At 35.3% G+C, this 15,515-nt stretch overlaps 1 protein-coding gene across 1 annotated transcript; it reads right to left on the minus strand.

The window, feature by feature from the left end:
* On the minus strand, nt 1-4,017 carry LOC132163974 (uncharacterized). The gene is made up of 4 exons (XM_059574370.2): nt 3,839-4,017; nt 3,587-3,734; nt 3,239-3,332; nt 1-446 (listed from the first exon to the last, which is right to left on the minus strand). The coding sequence occupies exons 1-4, from the start codon at nt 3,952-3,954 to the stop codon at nt 181-183; spliced, it is 624 nt and encodes a 207-aa protein (XP_059430353.1). The 5' UTR covers nt 3,955-4,017; the 3' UTR covers nt 1-180.
* Nucleotides 4,018-15,515: the final 11,498 nt, after the last annotated feature.

The following is a 15,515-nucleotide window of genomic DNA, read 5'->3' on the forward strand; positions in this document are numbered from 1 at the left end:
TAATACAAATGTAGGTCTTCAAGACATCAATCAAAAGACAACTGTTCTTCAATCTATGTAATACATATAAAAGAGGATGAAATCAATAGGTACTCACTCATCCATTAATGGCACCTCTTTATGCTGTTCAATCTACAACGCGGTTTATTCCTAGAACATTCTTTTGCTGATTTTTGGTGATCAAAGACCCTGGGCTCGAGCCACAACCACAATGAAGAGGATCAAAATGGATAGAAGCAATGAGGCTTTAACTTTTTCTTCTGTCTCTTCCTTCTTAATATTTGTGGGTTTCTTCCCCTTTGGGGGTTGAAGTAGCTCATTCACTAATGACAGAAATTTCTCAATGAGGTCTAAAACTTTTGCTTTTGTGACATCCAAAATCCACCTCAAAATGCTTGCAGCCAAGTCTGGTTCTTCATCAGAGCACTGAGGCCTTTTATAATCAACTACATGTGCAAAATGTGAATGAGTTAGTTATAGAAACTAGAAAGCAAGTTTTATAATGTTCCATATAAAATGATTATGATAAGAGTGAGTATTGAACATAACATTATTAAACTGAAACTACTGGGTTAAGGTTTTTGGGTTAAGATGGCATCCCAACATTGTTGTATTAAGTGTTAACTCTCAAGTCTCACAAACCCAAAAAGAAAAAAGGCAATACTAATTCCTATGTGCAGGTATAAATATTCTCCATCACATCTTTTGATCTCCAACTTTCATTGTTTATATTGACAATGTTTAATACTTCAGGAAAATAGCCTTCAGCTGGTTTTGGCTTGCCCCTTTACTAGGTTGGTAACTTCCATTGCCTGTGCTCTAAGAAGCAATTCTCACAAGAAATAGTCTTGGACATTCCATAAGATGATATAGAGGAATCTCTTTTGAACGGCCACATTCTCTGCTTCAAACACAATTGCAGTGCAAGAATGAAGAAAAATGATTTCCTAGGTCTACTTTTCCGTTTATAAAAAAAACACAACCTTAAGATTATTCAACAAAACCCTCTTACTCAACCAAAACAACATCCACATACGCAAATAAAACCTAAAGACCAAAGCTCAGACTTTTGTTGAGGGGAGAAACACCTAGGGAAGTCTTTTAGTGAGTCCATAATATAGCATGTTAAGACACCACTTAATTCAAAAGCTTAAGCCCATGAGTTTGGGCTTAACTATGCTATATAAACCACTTATTCTTTTTACATCTTAGCAATGTGGGATACAAACCTCACAAGTGGACTCATGACAATCTCCCAATCACTCGTGAGTCTCTTCCACATTAATCCAAACTCCCCTCATGTATGAGTGAGTACACTTACAAATCAAGAGTGTCACGTGTACTCCAAGAACTGGGGTCACTCTTTTTTACCAAACGCATCAAGCCAAGACACTCGTATGAGTAGCATCGGAAGCTAAACCAATTATTGAGAGGAGAAACACCTAGGGAAGCCTTTTTTTAGTGAGCCTATAATATAGCATGTTAAGACACCACTTAATTCAAAAGCTCAAGCGAATAGATTTGGGCTCAACTATGCCATATAAACCACTCACTCTTCTTACATCTTAGTAATGTGGGACATAAACCTCACAAGTGCATTCACGACAATCTCCCAATCACTCGAGTCTCTTCCACATTAATCCAAACTCCCCTCATGTATGAGTGAGTACACTTACAAACCAAGAGTGCCACGTGTACTCCAAGAACTGGGGTCACTCTTTTTTACCAAACGCGTCAAACCAAAGACACTCGTATGAGTAGCATCGGAAGCTAAACCAATTATTGAGAGGAGAAACACCTAGGAAAGCTATTTTTTAGTGAACCTATAATATAGCATGTTGAGACACCACTTAACTCAAAAGCTCAAGTGAATAGATTTGGACTCAACTATGCCATATAAACCACTCACTCTTCTTACATCTTAGTAATGTGGGACACAAACCTCACAAGTACACTCACAAGGAAAAATAATTTCTAAGCAATTCAAATTTATAGCAACAAGACAAATAAACCCTAGCCGTCTCTTTTCTCTCTAGCCGCCAGAGAGAAAAGCGAAACCCTTCAGCCACATAGGGGAGGAGGGTTGGCCGTTTGGCAGCCTCCCTCCTCCCCTCGTCATTCTCGCTCCGGTGCTAGCTATTTACCTGATGCCCTAGCCCCGGTGCCTCCTCTCTACCCCTTCCTTGCCGCTCATTTCCCCCTCAATTTTTCTCCATTTTTGCCTATTCCCTGCCGCTTTTCTTCCCCCTCCTTCATTTTCTGCAGCGGGCTCCTTGGCCATGTTTTGGCTCTTTGTGGGTTCGAATTTTGTCTGTGGTCGCCGCTTCGCTGCCCACTTTTAGGGTTTTCTTTCATACGTCCCCACCGCATCGAGCTCCCACGCCCCTTACGCGGTTGTTTTCGGCCTGCACGGGTCTGGCTCCCTTCCGGCTACCGTCTTCCCACTTTGTGCTCATTTTCCCTGTTTTGGTGGCTCCTTCTTGTTTTTTTTCTTGTTTGTGGTTGTTTTCAGGTCCTGCTTTGCCGGTCTTCTCCACACCTGTTCGCCGCCCACCGTCCACTGTTGGGCCTTTCGACGCTTCTCCGCCGCGATGAGCTTCCAACGCCCCTTCGGTTTTCGGTTCTCGGTGTGTGCGTGATCGGAGTGTGCTGTTTTTTTCTTGTTTTATTTCCCTATTCTGTTGCTTCTTTAAGATGTATTTGTGTTTTGGCGGGTGTTTTTTTCTTGTATTGTTTAATTTTCATGTTTTGTTTGGTTTGTAATAAGACTCTTTCCCCTCTCACTCAATCTATGTCGCCTTCGGATTAATTAGTTTTGGTCCAGGCCTTTGGGTTGTGGATGTGATCATTATCCTGGCCATCGGGTCGAGGAGGAAGAGTTTCGGCATGAGAGTCTTTCCGCTCTCAGGGTCGAGGAATAATTGCCATCCATGCATTTGGTTGAGTCTGTTTGTCACAGATCTAGTATTAAATCTGATTTTAGTCATGGGTTAGCGGATTGGTCTCAAATCTTGTAGTAAACCTGGTAATCTTATAGCTTTATGCTATGGTTGCTTCAGAGCTTTGCTCTGTGATATAAAAGCTTTATGCTCGTGGTATTATTGAATGAAATGTTATGTTTTTCTCAAAAAAAAAAAAAAAAAAAAATTATAGCAACAAGGGCACTACTATTTTGGCTGTTTTCTTTGAAAAGAGTCTATCAACAAAAACCAAACATGTGATGAGCAGAGTGCAAAACCTGTGTAGAGCGACTGTCGAAGAGTTTGAACCAATTCGTTCTTCATAACCGCATCCCAAACAGCTTTATCAGTTGCTAGTGCAAACACTAGTCTCTGCATTTAAGTTAGATCCCTTAAAGAGACGTAAATTAACAGAAAAATTCTGTCTGTCCAGGAAAAAAAAAAAAAATTTACCAATTTGAAGTATTTGAAAACTCATCTTTTGATTTATAAAAAAATGGGTTGGAAAAAGTTTGTAGAGTCGAAATGATATTTTCCTTAAAAAGAAAAAAAAAAAAGCAATTTCTAAGTAAAAGATTATCCAAAGCTTGAAGAATGCTCATTTAATGTGAAAACTAAGAAGGCACCTTAATGGAAGGATCTGTTTGCAGCAATCGAAAAGCATCACAAACTGTTCTGTATCCCTGAGACAGCAAAAGTCTTGGATCAACGCAATCCAACTTCTGCTGGAGGCATTTCAACGATGACCCAGATGAGGATTCCCCAACTAAAAAACTGGTTGCCAAAGAAATCTGATCAGAAAATTCCAGTCTAAGAAATAGATGATTTTTCCGTGAAAAACGCAAAAGAAACAGAAATTGTAAAACTAATATACTCACTTCAAGAGAGCATTGATGGCATTTTCAACCTCCAATTGGGATGGAACATGTCCGAAAACAAGATTATAGAGAGACCCACTTCCTCTTTGCTGTTCTGTTCCATCTACAATCTCCATTTCTTCCACTGGTTTCACTGTGTCCAGTGTCCTCTATAATTGGCTGAAACTGGATGGTTTAGAATCTTTGGATGGAAAGAAGAAGAATGGCGCGTTGTCGCTACTCGCTTATATTTATATCAACTCAATCGTGGGCCCCAATTTTTTATGTTGTCCTCGTGGTTCGTCCTCTACTCACTCACTCACTCACTCAGCTTCTTGGACAAGTTTCTCGACCCACTTTTACAAGGGTTTTTTTTTTTTTTTTTTTTTTTTTTTTCTTCTAAAAATGTAATTTTTAAAATTAATATTTGGTCAAAATTTAATAGTAATATATCACAAGCTCAATAATAATTTTGAAAAAAAAAAGACCTATATCATTTTTGGTGAGATATAAGAGAGACTTTTAACATTACTCTTATGAGAAAGATATGCACCCATATTTTAAATCTCGAAAAAAAAAATCCTTAAATTTTGTTAGAATTAACGCTAGCTGGGGTTGTTTGGTAAAGAGTTTTATTATGAAATTTTTGCTTGAATATTAATAAGAACTTATTGATTGATAAAAAGTAAAATTGAGTTTTGAATTTTTTGTGAGGGAAAAGTAAAAAAAAAAAAAAAAAAGTTGTTTGGTAATGGTTCTGAAATGAGGTTAACTTTTCTTTTTCTTTTTTTTTATGGGAGAAGTACAAATAAGGGAGAGTTGTTTGCCAAACAGTATGTCATGTTTGCTGTGTCGTACCACATTTAGAGAATTAAGAAGATTTATTTATTTTTTCTTTATGTGAGAATGAGATTTAAGTTTATTGGAGTTTTGGGTCTTCAATAGTATTTTTACTGTATTCTTTGTACTTCATCTTTAACCAGTTTGGTTTTCCAACCCTAGGAGCATAAACTATCTAGTCTAGACTATCTTAACCCAAATTATTATCATATATTTTATTCTCACTATGCAAGAATATGCAATGTCATAATATCATCATGATCAGCATTTCATTTCATAAACATCTTTAAATGATCATGTTAATTCATAAATTAGTCATGCTCAGTTATAAAGCAAATATCACTTTTGCTTTAAAAATAAATTAAGTTTCACACTACTGATGGTCATGCGGCAAACCCTTTGGGGTTCTACTCCGTTTATGAAACGTTGTCTTATATTACGGCATTTTTTGGTGGTATAAGTTCTCTTGATGGGCCAGATTTTTATTTGATCTACTCCCAACTATTCTTCGGAAGGTTCTGTCACTTTTGTTTTTTTTTTTTTTTTCATTTTCTTGTAATTTCTCTTTTCTCTTTCCCACATTGAATATGTATATATATGTGTGTTGGGGGAGGGGGGGGGGGGGAAGAAAGAGCATCTTTGGGTGGCGGTTTTTCCTTCATGTATTTACCCACGCGTACCTGCAGGGCAAGGTTCTGACTAACCAATGAACTGAACTTTGAGTTGATTCGAAAAAAAAAAATTTATTTACTCGGATTTTCATACGTGCATTACTACAACATAGATATAATCATTATTAAACTATGTTATTATTACGGTTATTACCCAAACATTACAGTGCCATTATTATAATTTTTTACGATAAATTGAATATAATGAAATTATATAAAAGCATTATTTTAAAATAATAAATCTAACTCACTCTACATCATACTGCTATAATAAATTAACCTAATATTGCTACAATAAATTAAGATAATCTCTTATATTCCCAAAATTTTACCCTATATGTAACCCTCCTTCATTTTCATCTTCATCTTCCTCAGCCACTTCACAAAATGCGATCGTCAAATTCTTGCAAAATGTTCTTAAATTGTGGTGAGGAAGACGAAATTGAGTGAGGGTTATGCACCAAGTAAAATTTCAGGGATGGAAGATATTATGCACTGAGTAATTTTTATTTTTTTTTTAAAAAGTGATTAACCGCTAACCGCCGGTTAGTTATAACCGCTAACAATCACCACCTTTTCACCTCTAGTCAAGAGGAGCTTACCAAGCATTATTCCTATCTTCCTCTTTTTATTTTATTTTATTTTTTATTTTTTCCTCTCTTTTCTCTCTTCTTCTCTCCCACATTGGGGGGCCTTCCTGCCACGTCATGTCGGAGGATGCGTGCCAAGATTTCTACTTTTATTTTTTATTTATTTTTTCATATTTATGTTCTCGGTTCAAATCAGCCATTAAAAGAAGCAATCTAAAATTAGGCATATCCCAATGGGGTGGTTCCGGTCACCCCTATTTGGGCCTTTGAGGTGGCCGAACCACCCCCAACCTGGCCATTTGGGGGTGGCCGAGCCAGCCCCAATGGGTTTGGGGGTGGTTTCGGCCACCTCCATTTAATTGGCCACTTGGGGTGGCTCCCAAATGCCACCTCTAACTTTTTTTTTTTTTAAAAAAAATTAAATATAAATTTTTAATGTTTTTAATTTTAAAAAAAATATTTTTTAATTAATTATATGGACACGTGTTAATTTGTTATTAGTGCTGACATGACGTTTCGTCAAATTTTAGATGGAATTTAGACGGAGGTACCATCTCCGTCTTTAGGCAAATTAGAAGTACTTTCCTGTGATAAAAAGTAAACCCTAAATGGCAAAAAAAATAAAGAAGTTAAACCACAGGGAAATAAAGTATTTAACCCTAAAATTTATATAGACAATTTTGCTGTTTGATAATAAATTTTAAAATAAATCCATAAAAAAAAAAAAAAAAAAAAATTGACTATGCACCTACAAATTTTTAAGAAAGAGAAAAAAATATTTGTAGTAAAGCAGCCTTGTAGTTGGAGATTGTGTGAATAAGTAAATTGAGAGCAAAAATTACTATTTGTTAAGAGACAGTAGATGAATAATTGAAAAAAAATTGCTTGCTAAGAAAAAAAAAAAAAAGCTTTTTTTATTTTATTTTATTTTAATCATGGTATATGGCTAAATGGGGTTGCAATTTCGAAAAATCCTCACCTTTTTTTTTTTTTTTTGAGAGAAAAATCCTCACCTTTGTTAGCTGCAGTTGTTTGTGGCATCCTTTTCCTTTTCCTTTTATTTGGAAGAAGCAAATTAGGCAGCAAACCATTAATCTACTTTCTGAAAATTTAGAGTATCTTTTATACTCTCACACAATTAAGTTTTCTTTTAATTTTTCATTCAAAAATAATTTTAATTACTCACGTCAGAACTTGGTTGGTTTTGTATAGTTGAAGGCTAGGGGCATTTAAGAGAGTATGGATAGATTTTTCTTTCAAACTGGCCGGGTTGGAGAAATTTTTTCTAACTCAATCTATAAAAATAACATGTGTCCTTTGAACATTTAAGATAAACATGTTTTTTTAATAGTAGGGACAAAGTTGGAATAAATTTTACTAAAAACTCATGTGCATCTCATATGTTGTTAAAAAAAATAGACACATGTCATTTTTATAAACTGTGTTGAAAGAAGTTTCTCTAACTCAGTTTGAAAAAAAACTGTGTCCTTTAAGTATACTACGTCACCAGTCAAATCACATAGGGCAATTTTTTTCTAAGGGTGCACACGACTTTTTTATATGTATGATGTATTAGAAAATTTGGGCGGGTTCAGGGTTAATTTGCCCCCTCTCGACCCCTTCCATCCTCCATTAGATCGAGCAATGCACTTGTGCCTTACAATGGAGTTGAAGGTCATTTCTTGACTTTGAATATGAAACATGTATATTTGCTGCTTTTGAACACTGCTTAGGTAATAACATTTGTTTTTGTAACAAAAGTGTTACAAAAACCCATTTGAGTGCTTTCATTTAATATATTAAAACATTTTAGATGATACGTCTTCATATGTTCATATGAAAAACAAATTGACCCTTCCAAGTTTAAAGTATTCTTTATAAAAATAACTTATTAATTATATAGTAACTTGGGAGTTTATAACCCTAAGCAAGGATACTTTTTAGTTTAACTTATGATCTATCTTACTCTTTCAAAGGCTACCATTGCTAAACAACTCTCAAATTAAATAAATTTTTCTTGAAGGCAAATTCATACAAACAACAATTGACCCTTCGAAGTGAAGACGAATTTTGTGTTGCTTATGATTTATATATTTTAGTTTGTAGTGTTCTTTTACTATTGTTGTCAAAAGCCTATAAAATACATAGCTTTTACTAGTGTTCTTTTAAAGTATTTTTTTTTCACATAAAATTACTTTAGGAACATGTCAATTCATGGACTAAAATATCTTTTATTGCAAGTGTCTAATCATTCTCTTGCATACTAGTGTAAGGTATAAGCCTTAATTCTCATTTTGATTTACAATCCAAATCAAGGAAGTTTCTGAAGTGTGAGAATGACAATGGTTAGGAAATGTGTTAGAAACCTTACAGTGGTGATGGTGGAGTTGCTTATCCTTATTTTCCTTGATGTAGAAGCCAATAATCTTGCCCCCAACTCTATTTTCTTCTTCACCTCCTATCCTACTTCATTATTCCTCTAAACTTGATCAAGCTAAAGAATCCATGCATGAGTGCCTTACAAATGAAATTGAAGGTTGTGAAAGTTCTAAAACAACATGGCCATTTACTGATGTAAAATACAGCTTTTGCATTTTTCATAGTTTTGAAAAGTGTTTGCACAACCATCGTTTCGATCTAATTATGTATCCTATTATTAGAGATTGCTTCCTTGGTTGCATACCCAAATTGAAAATTGGGCTGGCAACTGGCCATTTTACGAGTTGTTTATTGAAATGTTATGAAGACCACATCAAGAAGCCCTCAAATGTCATTTATACGAAGAATCCTTGAGTTCCAGCTTTTGATCTGGTAAGAGTTCCTAACGTTCTTCAATATCTATTTTATTGACAAAGTTGTGTTTCTATAACACTCATGCAACTAGAAATGTTTTTTTAAGGATGACGAATGCTTAGTTTAATGAAAAATTGATGGAAATGTCATGTTTAGGAAAGTTTTCGAATTAGGAAACTTTTTTAGGAATGACTCCTAGCTAGTTCAACTAGAAGTAGGTTAGGTTTGGTAAAATTTTATAGGAGGTTTGTTTCACATAAAAACCCCAAGTTGTCCTTTAGCAAATCTATCCAAATATTAGTCCTTGCAAAAAATGAATTTTTGGAAAGCCTAAGGGGGCAAAAGGGAGTTTCAACTTTCGCCCACCAGTAGATCTTACTATTTAATCACTAAAAGATATAAGTCCTTAAGAGATTAAAACCCTAGAAAATATGTTGCCCATCGGAGGTAGACAAATGAAGTCTCTAATTTATGCTTGAATTTGATTTTGATATGAATTTGAAACTGATTTATGCTTGAATACTAAGCCTTTAAAAGTCCAGATACATATCTAGAACAAAGAATGAAAATTGAGTCTCTGATGCTTGATAACAAAAGAGAAGCAAATGGGAGAGCTTTAGAGCGTTAGTTTGTTGTTTGTGGTGTAAAGACTTGATTTTTTATTGTTATTTTCTATAATTTTTTTTGGCACTTGATTACCACCCAGCCACCTCCATGGCCTGGGGGTGGCTCGACGGCCATCCCCAGGCCATGGGGCGGCTGGGCGGCCACCCCACAGCCCCCTTTTTTAATTAATTAATTATTATTTTTTGAAAATTTTTTTTAGGGTTTGCCAAACGACATCATTTTGGGGACCTTTTTTAAATTGATTTTTTTCCCAAAAATGGCATTTTAGTAATTTAACCTTACCAAAACGACGTCGTATTGAATTTTCAATCCTATTTGACGGTAATGACTAATGGAATGACCAAATTCCAACTGGTTGGTAGTTTGGGTGGTTACTTTATTACATTTTGAATATTGAGGGGCTAAATTGAAAATGACTGGTAGTTTGGGGGGCTAAATTATATTTTTCTCATTAAACTAATATGTAAAAAATAAAATGACTACCCATTCCGAGTTAAGAAAATATAAGCAAAAGAAAATGCACAAAATATTTTTTTCTTAATATATTACAATTTTCAATTCAATTGCTTATTAAAACGAAACTTAACGTTCTTTTACATACTAAAAATCATTTATGATTGAATATGTATTAAATTTCGCAACAATTTCTCTTTCGATGTATAATATCAAGGAATCAATAAGAAACTAATCTTCAATTTTGTTGTGAAATCTAGTTTTGACAATATTCATAGCGGAAATTGTGGTAGAAATGAAAAAAAGCACGCACAAGTCGATAAATAAGTTGGTAAATAGTTGATCTTCTAGTACTTACACTACAAGAAAAAGGTGAATTAGGGTCCTTTTCCTTTCATGCCTTTTAATAAAAGTAGTAGATTAACTACCTTTTTTATAAAGTGACCGTATATAAATACACTTTAAATAAATGACTCTAAAAGCAAGAAGTATTGTGTCCTTTTGACAATCTTTGAAAGTGTGAATCGTTGATCTTATGGTGCTTACCTATTATTAGCACAATTGACCATCTTTGAAAGTGCGAATGTTCAACTACATTATGCTCATAATGCTAGAGTTATATTTTCAATTAACCTAAGAAGTCTAGAGGATCTTGGTGTGCATTGCTTCAATTAAGAGAGAGAGAGAGAGAGAGTAATTAGGAAATCTTTACTAAATCCAAAAGCTGGAATTCAAGGATTCTGCATAATAGTGACATCTGAGGGGTTCGTGACATGCTCTTTGTAACAATCCAATAAACAACTCACATAACGAGCATTCAAACGATGAGCAGCTTTAATTTTCAGTTTTGGGGTGCACTTGGTTGAAATGCATTCATCAATGATTTGATGCATAATTGGGTCTTCATAAATATTAATTATTTGTAAGCAGTGTATAAAAGTATAAAAAATACACAATTCATATTTAGGGTCGGGATATGGCCATGTGCTTTTACACTTCTGACAATCACCAACTCCATGTGTAAGGCACAAGTATAATTCTCCGTGATCAAGTTCAGAGTAATAAGGAGGCAGGATGGGAGGTAAAGATGGAGAGAATGAGGTAAGGGTATGGGCATTGGCTTGCATATTGAGGAGAACAAGTATAAGTAATTGTATCATCAATAACATAAGTTTTCTAACATATTTCGTAACCATCATTTTTCTCACACTTGAGAGAAACTTTGTTATTTGAAGTTTAATTCAAACTGATAATTAAGACTTGAGCAACTACCCTTATATTCAAATGAAATGACTTTTGGTTAGAGCAAAAGTGTTAGTTCTTGTGTTGGCTTAATTCAGTTCCAAAATGCAGATGCTACTGTTCACGGCTCAAACACTGATATAGAATGCTCAGAATCCAATCTCCACCGTTCATAATGTAGATTCATGTGTTATGAATGTCCCTGCAAAATTTCAGCTCAATCGGACCACAAACGCCCATCGATCGGAGTTGTTGATGAAGACTGGACAGTCCGGGTCCGGACCTTCAGAAGCCGGGTCCGGACCCCATTTCCAGAAACTTGATTTTTCAAGCAGGGTCCGGACCTCAATTCCCCGGGTCCGGACCCCAGTTCCCGAAAGTGCATTTTATGAGGCCTGTCCGGACCTCAGATCTGCAGGGTCCGGACCTGGCTGACTTATTAGGGTTATTTTCTATTTAAACACGATTTTGCTACATTTACAAGTACGTATTTTTGGAGAGCAAAATCAGAGAGCTTAGAGAGAGATATTGTTCTAGATTATTTGAGAAGAGATTAAATACGTGAAGCCAATCGGAGTTCCGGTGAAAGGAAATCTTATAGAAGAATTGTGCCAGATGTTCTGGAAAGGGCTACTGCGGTAGAAGTCAAGTGGGTCGCTTGTCGTATACAAGGAAGAGTAAATTGCAAAGGTTTTGTAATTCTTCTTGTATTCCTTATTCTTCTTATAGTGGATTGATTTCCTGGGTTTGGCTGCCCCGGAGAGGTTTTACATTTAGAGAGTTCTCTAAATGGTTTCCTCTTCGTAACCAAATATCTGTGTTCTTGATTTTCATTACATATCTGTATTTGGTTGATTATTGATTGTTAGGTCAGATCTTATTCCGCTTAATATTTGTGAATCACCTAGACATTTGAATAGGTGTCGTTTGGAGTCGTTTTAGAATTTTCAATTGGTATCAGAGCAGGTTCACTCTGTGAAGGATTTATTTCCTGAGTGTGATCCGAGACTCCATATCAAATGTCTCATACTGTTGCTCCTAATTCTCTTCCCTTCTTTGACGGAACAAATTATACGCTTTGGAAAATTCGTATGAGAGCATATTTTAAATCCATTAATGTTTGGCATGTTGTCGAATCTGGATGGACACGTCCAGAAAAAGCAATAGCTGAATGGACAACAGAGGAAAAGAATAATGCTACTGCGAATGACAAAGCTATAAATGCTATTTACATCTCTGTTTCAAATGAGGAATTTTCTAGAATTTCTAGATGTGAAATAGCTAAGGAAGCCTGGGAAACTTTAGAAATCACACATGAAGGAACTAAGGTTGTTAGAACTTCAAAAATTCAAATGTTGGTTTCTCAGTTTGAGGAGATTAGAATGCAAGAAGATGAAACTTTTGATGAATTCTATTCAAAGCTTAGTGCCATTAGAAACTCTACCATTAATTTGGGAAAGAAAATGGATGATGCTAAAGTGGTGAAAAAAATCTTAAGATCTTTGCCTGAGAGGTTTATTCCCCAAATTTCTGCTATACAACAGAGCAAGGACTTAGATACTATGAGAGTAGAAGAACTTGTAGGTTCCCTTCAGACCTTTGAGCTAATTCTTCCTAAACACAAGAACACCAAAAATATTGCTCTTAAGGCAAAAAATGTTAAGGTTGACTCTTGTGGTTCATCTGATGAGGATTCTGGAAATGAGGAAGAAATTGCTATGTTTGCTAAGAAGTTTAGGAAATTCTTTAGAGCCAAGAAAGGAAATTTTAGAAATAGCAATTCACAATTTTCTGAGAAATCTAGAAATGAGAATGTTGAGAAAGGAAAGTCACCTAAAGGTATCAAGTGTCACGAATGTGGAGGACATGGGCACATTCATGTCGACTGTGCTAACTTGAGAAAGTCAAATGGCAAGGCATTTAATGTGACTCAAAGTGATGAGTCAGACAAGGACGATGCTGAACAAGGAGTTAATTACTTAGCATTTGGAGTTAGTTATGAGAGTGAGCATGAGAATAGTGAGTGTAATTCTCAAGACAAACAAGGTGTGTCCGATAATGATTCGGAAGAAGAAGATGATTTGCAAAATGCTTATAATAATCTCTTTGTGGAATACACTAAACTGAAAAAGCTGAATAAGCAGCAATTGAAGAAACTCAATGAGGTTAATCTTGAAAATGATCAACTTTCTGTCACCTTAACTGATTCTCTTGCTACTCATAATACTTTGATGTCTGAAAATCAAATGCTAATTGCCAAAGTGAAATCCTTAGAGAATGAACTGAATGAATCAAAGAATCATTTAACAAAATTCTCTAGTGAAAAGCTAAATCAAATGCTACATAATCAGAAACATTCGTTTGATAGAACTGGATTGGGTTTTGATAAATCTGCTATTTTATCTACTAATGTTGCTTCTTCTTCAAAGATGATTTTTGTGAAACCAGTGAACAAAGAAGATAGCTTGGCTGAAAAGAAGGTAATTTCTCCTCAAATTTTCAAAGGTGGAAAAGGTAAGGGAACTCTAACTGATTCCTATATGTCTAGTTCTAAGTCGAGAAGTATGCACATGTTAAGGAACCAACCTTCTCAAAGGTTTATTCCTACGTGTCATAACTGTGGTAAGATTGGACATATTCGTCCTAAGTGTTTTCAGCTTAACAGTCATGAGCCTAAAAGAGAATATTTCCATTCTAGAAATAGTTATGAGAAATTATTCAACATGATGAGAGACATAGTAACACGGTTAGATGTCTTGGATAAGAGTCACACAGTTGTCCCTGATGTGAAGAAAGTTTGGGTCAAGAAGATTAATACCATTCACCCATTGAGGGGGAGTGGTAATGGACTCACCTAGATTAGGTGGGCACATAGACCATGCCTAGAAATTGAGCATATTGATATTTGTCTATAGCTGTTCTAGGGCATTTTTTTTTTTAATTTTTGTTTGCTGTGTTTTTATTTTCTTTGATTATTTTTTATTCTTTTAGATTGTTTTAATTGTTAGATACTCAGTTTCTCATGTCTTGTGCTCAAATGAATATTTTACATATGAGTGGGGTCAATATTTTTGCAATTTACATCTATTGCTCCATATGTTTCTGATATACCTTGTTTTTCTGAAGACTGTTAAAGGAGTAAGAGTCAGTTTTTCTCATGTTCGAAATTGTGCACTTTTTGCCCCCATTAGGTTTAGATTTTTGTTATATGTTTGGGGATTTGGAGCAAACATTTTGCTTGGAAGATAGGTAGTGTCAGTTCTATCCACTTGACCAACTCGTTAGTTGAACCTAGCTCCTAAAAAATTCCAACATTTTCCCAAAAAAAAAAAAAAAAAAGGGGCTTAAAATAAGCTCAAATGACTTAGTTTTGCTTCTGTCTGTCCCTAAAGAAAGAATCGGTGATCAAATCATTACGGAAATAGATGATTACTAAAGGACATGGTAAAAGCGAATGATTAGTCTCAGGGGGAGTGTATCGGATGAGGGAATCTAGGTCCTAACATTATAAGGTTTTACTGTGGCTTGAATCAGACTGTTTGTCTTTCATTTACAAAGTGTCTGCCTAGATTTCCTTTCCACTGATGCAATCTTATTTAATGGGAGTTTTCACACACTACACCATCACATGAGATTTCTGATTATTGCCTACTTGACTGCATTCACAGACCAAGGTTGTGTCATGCATATGGTACATTTACGGTGTAAGTGTAGCTTGTTGATCACTCCGAATTGTTCAGATATTCATACGAGCACGCATGATCTATTGCTTATCTATACAAGTTGTGTTTTTTTTTGGTGTTTTGTTTTATAAAAAAAAAAAAAAAAATTCATTTTTTTTCTTTCTTTCTCGGTGATTTCGTTTCTTAAAGGCTCAACACTTTGGTATCATCCAAGGTATGCTTCTTCCATTATTCCTTTTCGATTTGATTTCAAATTGCAATATGTGAATGTTTGGGTTTAATTGTGCGATTCCGAATTGCTTATCTGTTTGATTCTTATTGGTCATTCTTTGTATCTCACATGGCTGTTGCACAATACATCATCTATCATGTATTTGGGGATGGGTTCCTTAGTTTGCCATGGACTGTTCACGGATGAATTTTCTTTGCCTCTCACGTGTTTGATAAATTGCCTCAAAGACTCAGTTTTGCAATTGTGTTCCATTGGCGCTCTCATTACGAAGATTTTGCACGCCACTTTGCCAAAAATTGCTGCAAATGAACATATGAAAGCTCCTGAAGGTTACTTTGGAAAAGCAACTATGATGAAGTCAAATGCCCAACTTCGACTTCACGCTCCAGCTAAGTAGGCGCCTCCACTTGCTCAAGATTCTCCAGCTGCATCCTCCTCGGGATGAAAGATGTGAAGTCCATCAAGGAAAGCTTTTGGATATTCATTGTGCAATACATGAGTCATTGATGTGTTATCATGTGTGTTCATTTAACTTTTAAAGGGGGAGAAACATGCTTTGCATTTCCA

The sequence above is a fragment of the Corylus avellana genome, chromosome 2 (assembly GCF_965113065.1).
Source record: "Corylus avellana chromosome 2, dhCorAvel1.hap1.2, whole genome shotgun sequence".
Lineage (NCBI taxonomy): Eukaryota > Viridiplantae > Streptophyta > Magnoliopsida > Fagales > Betulaceae > Corylus > Corylus avellana.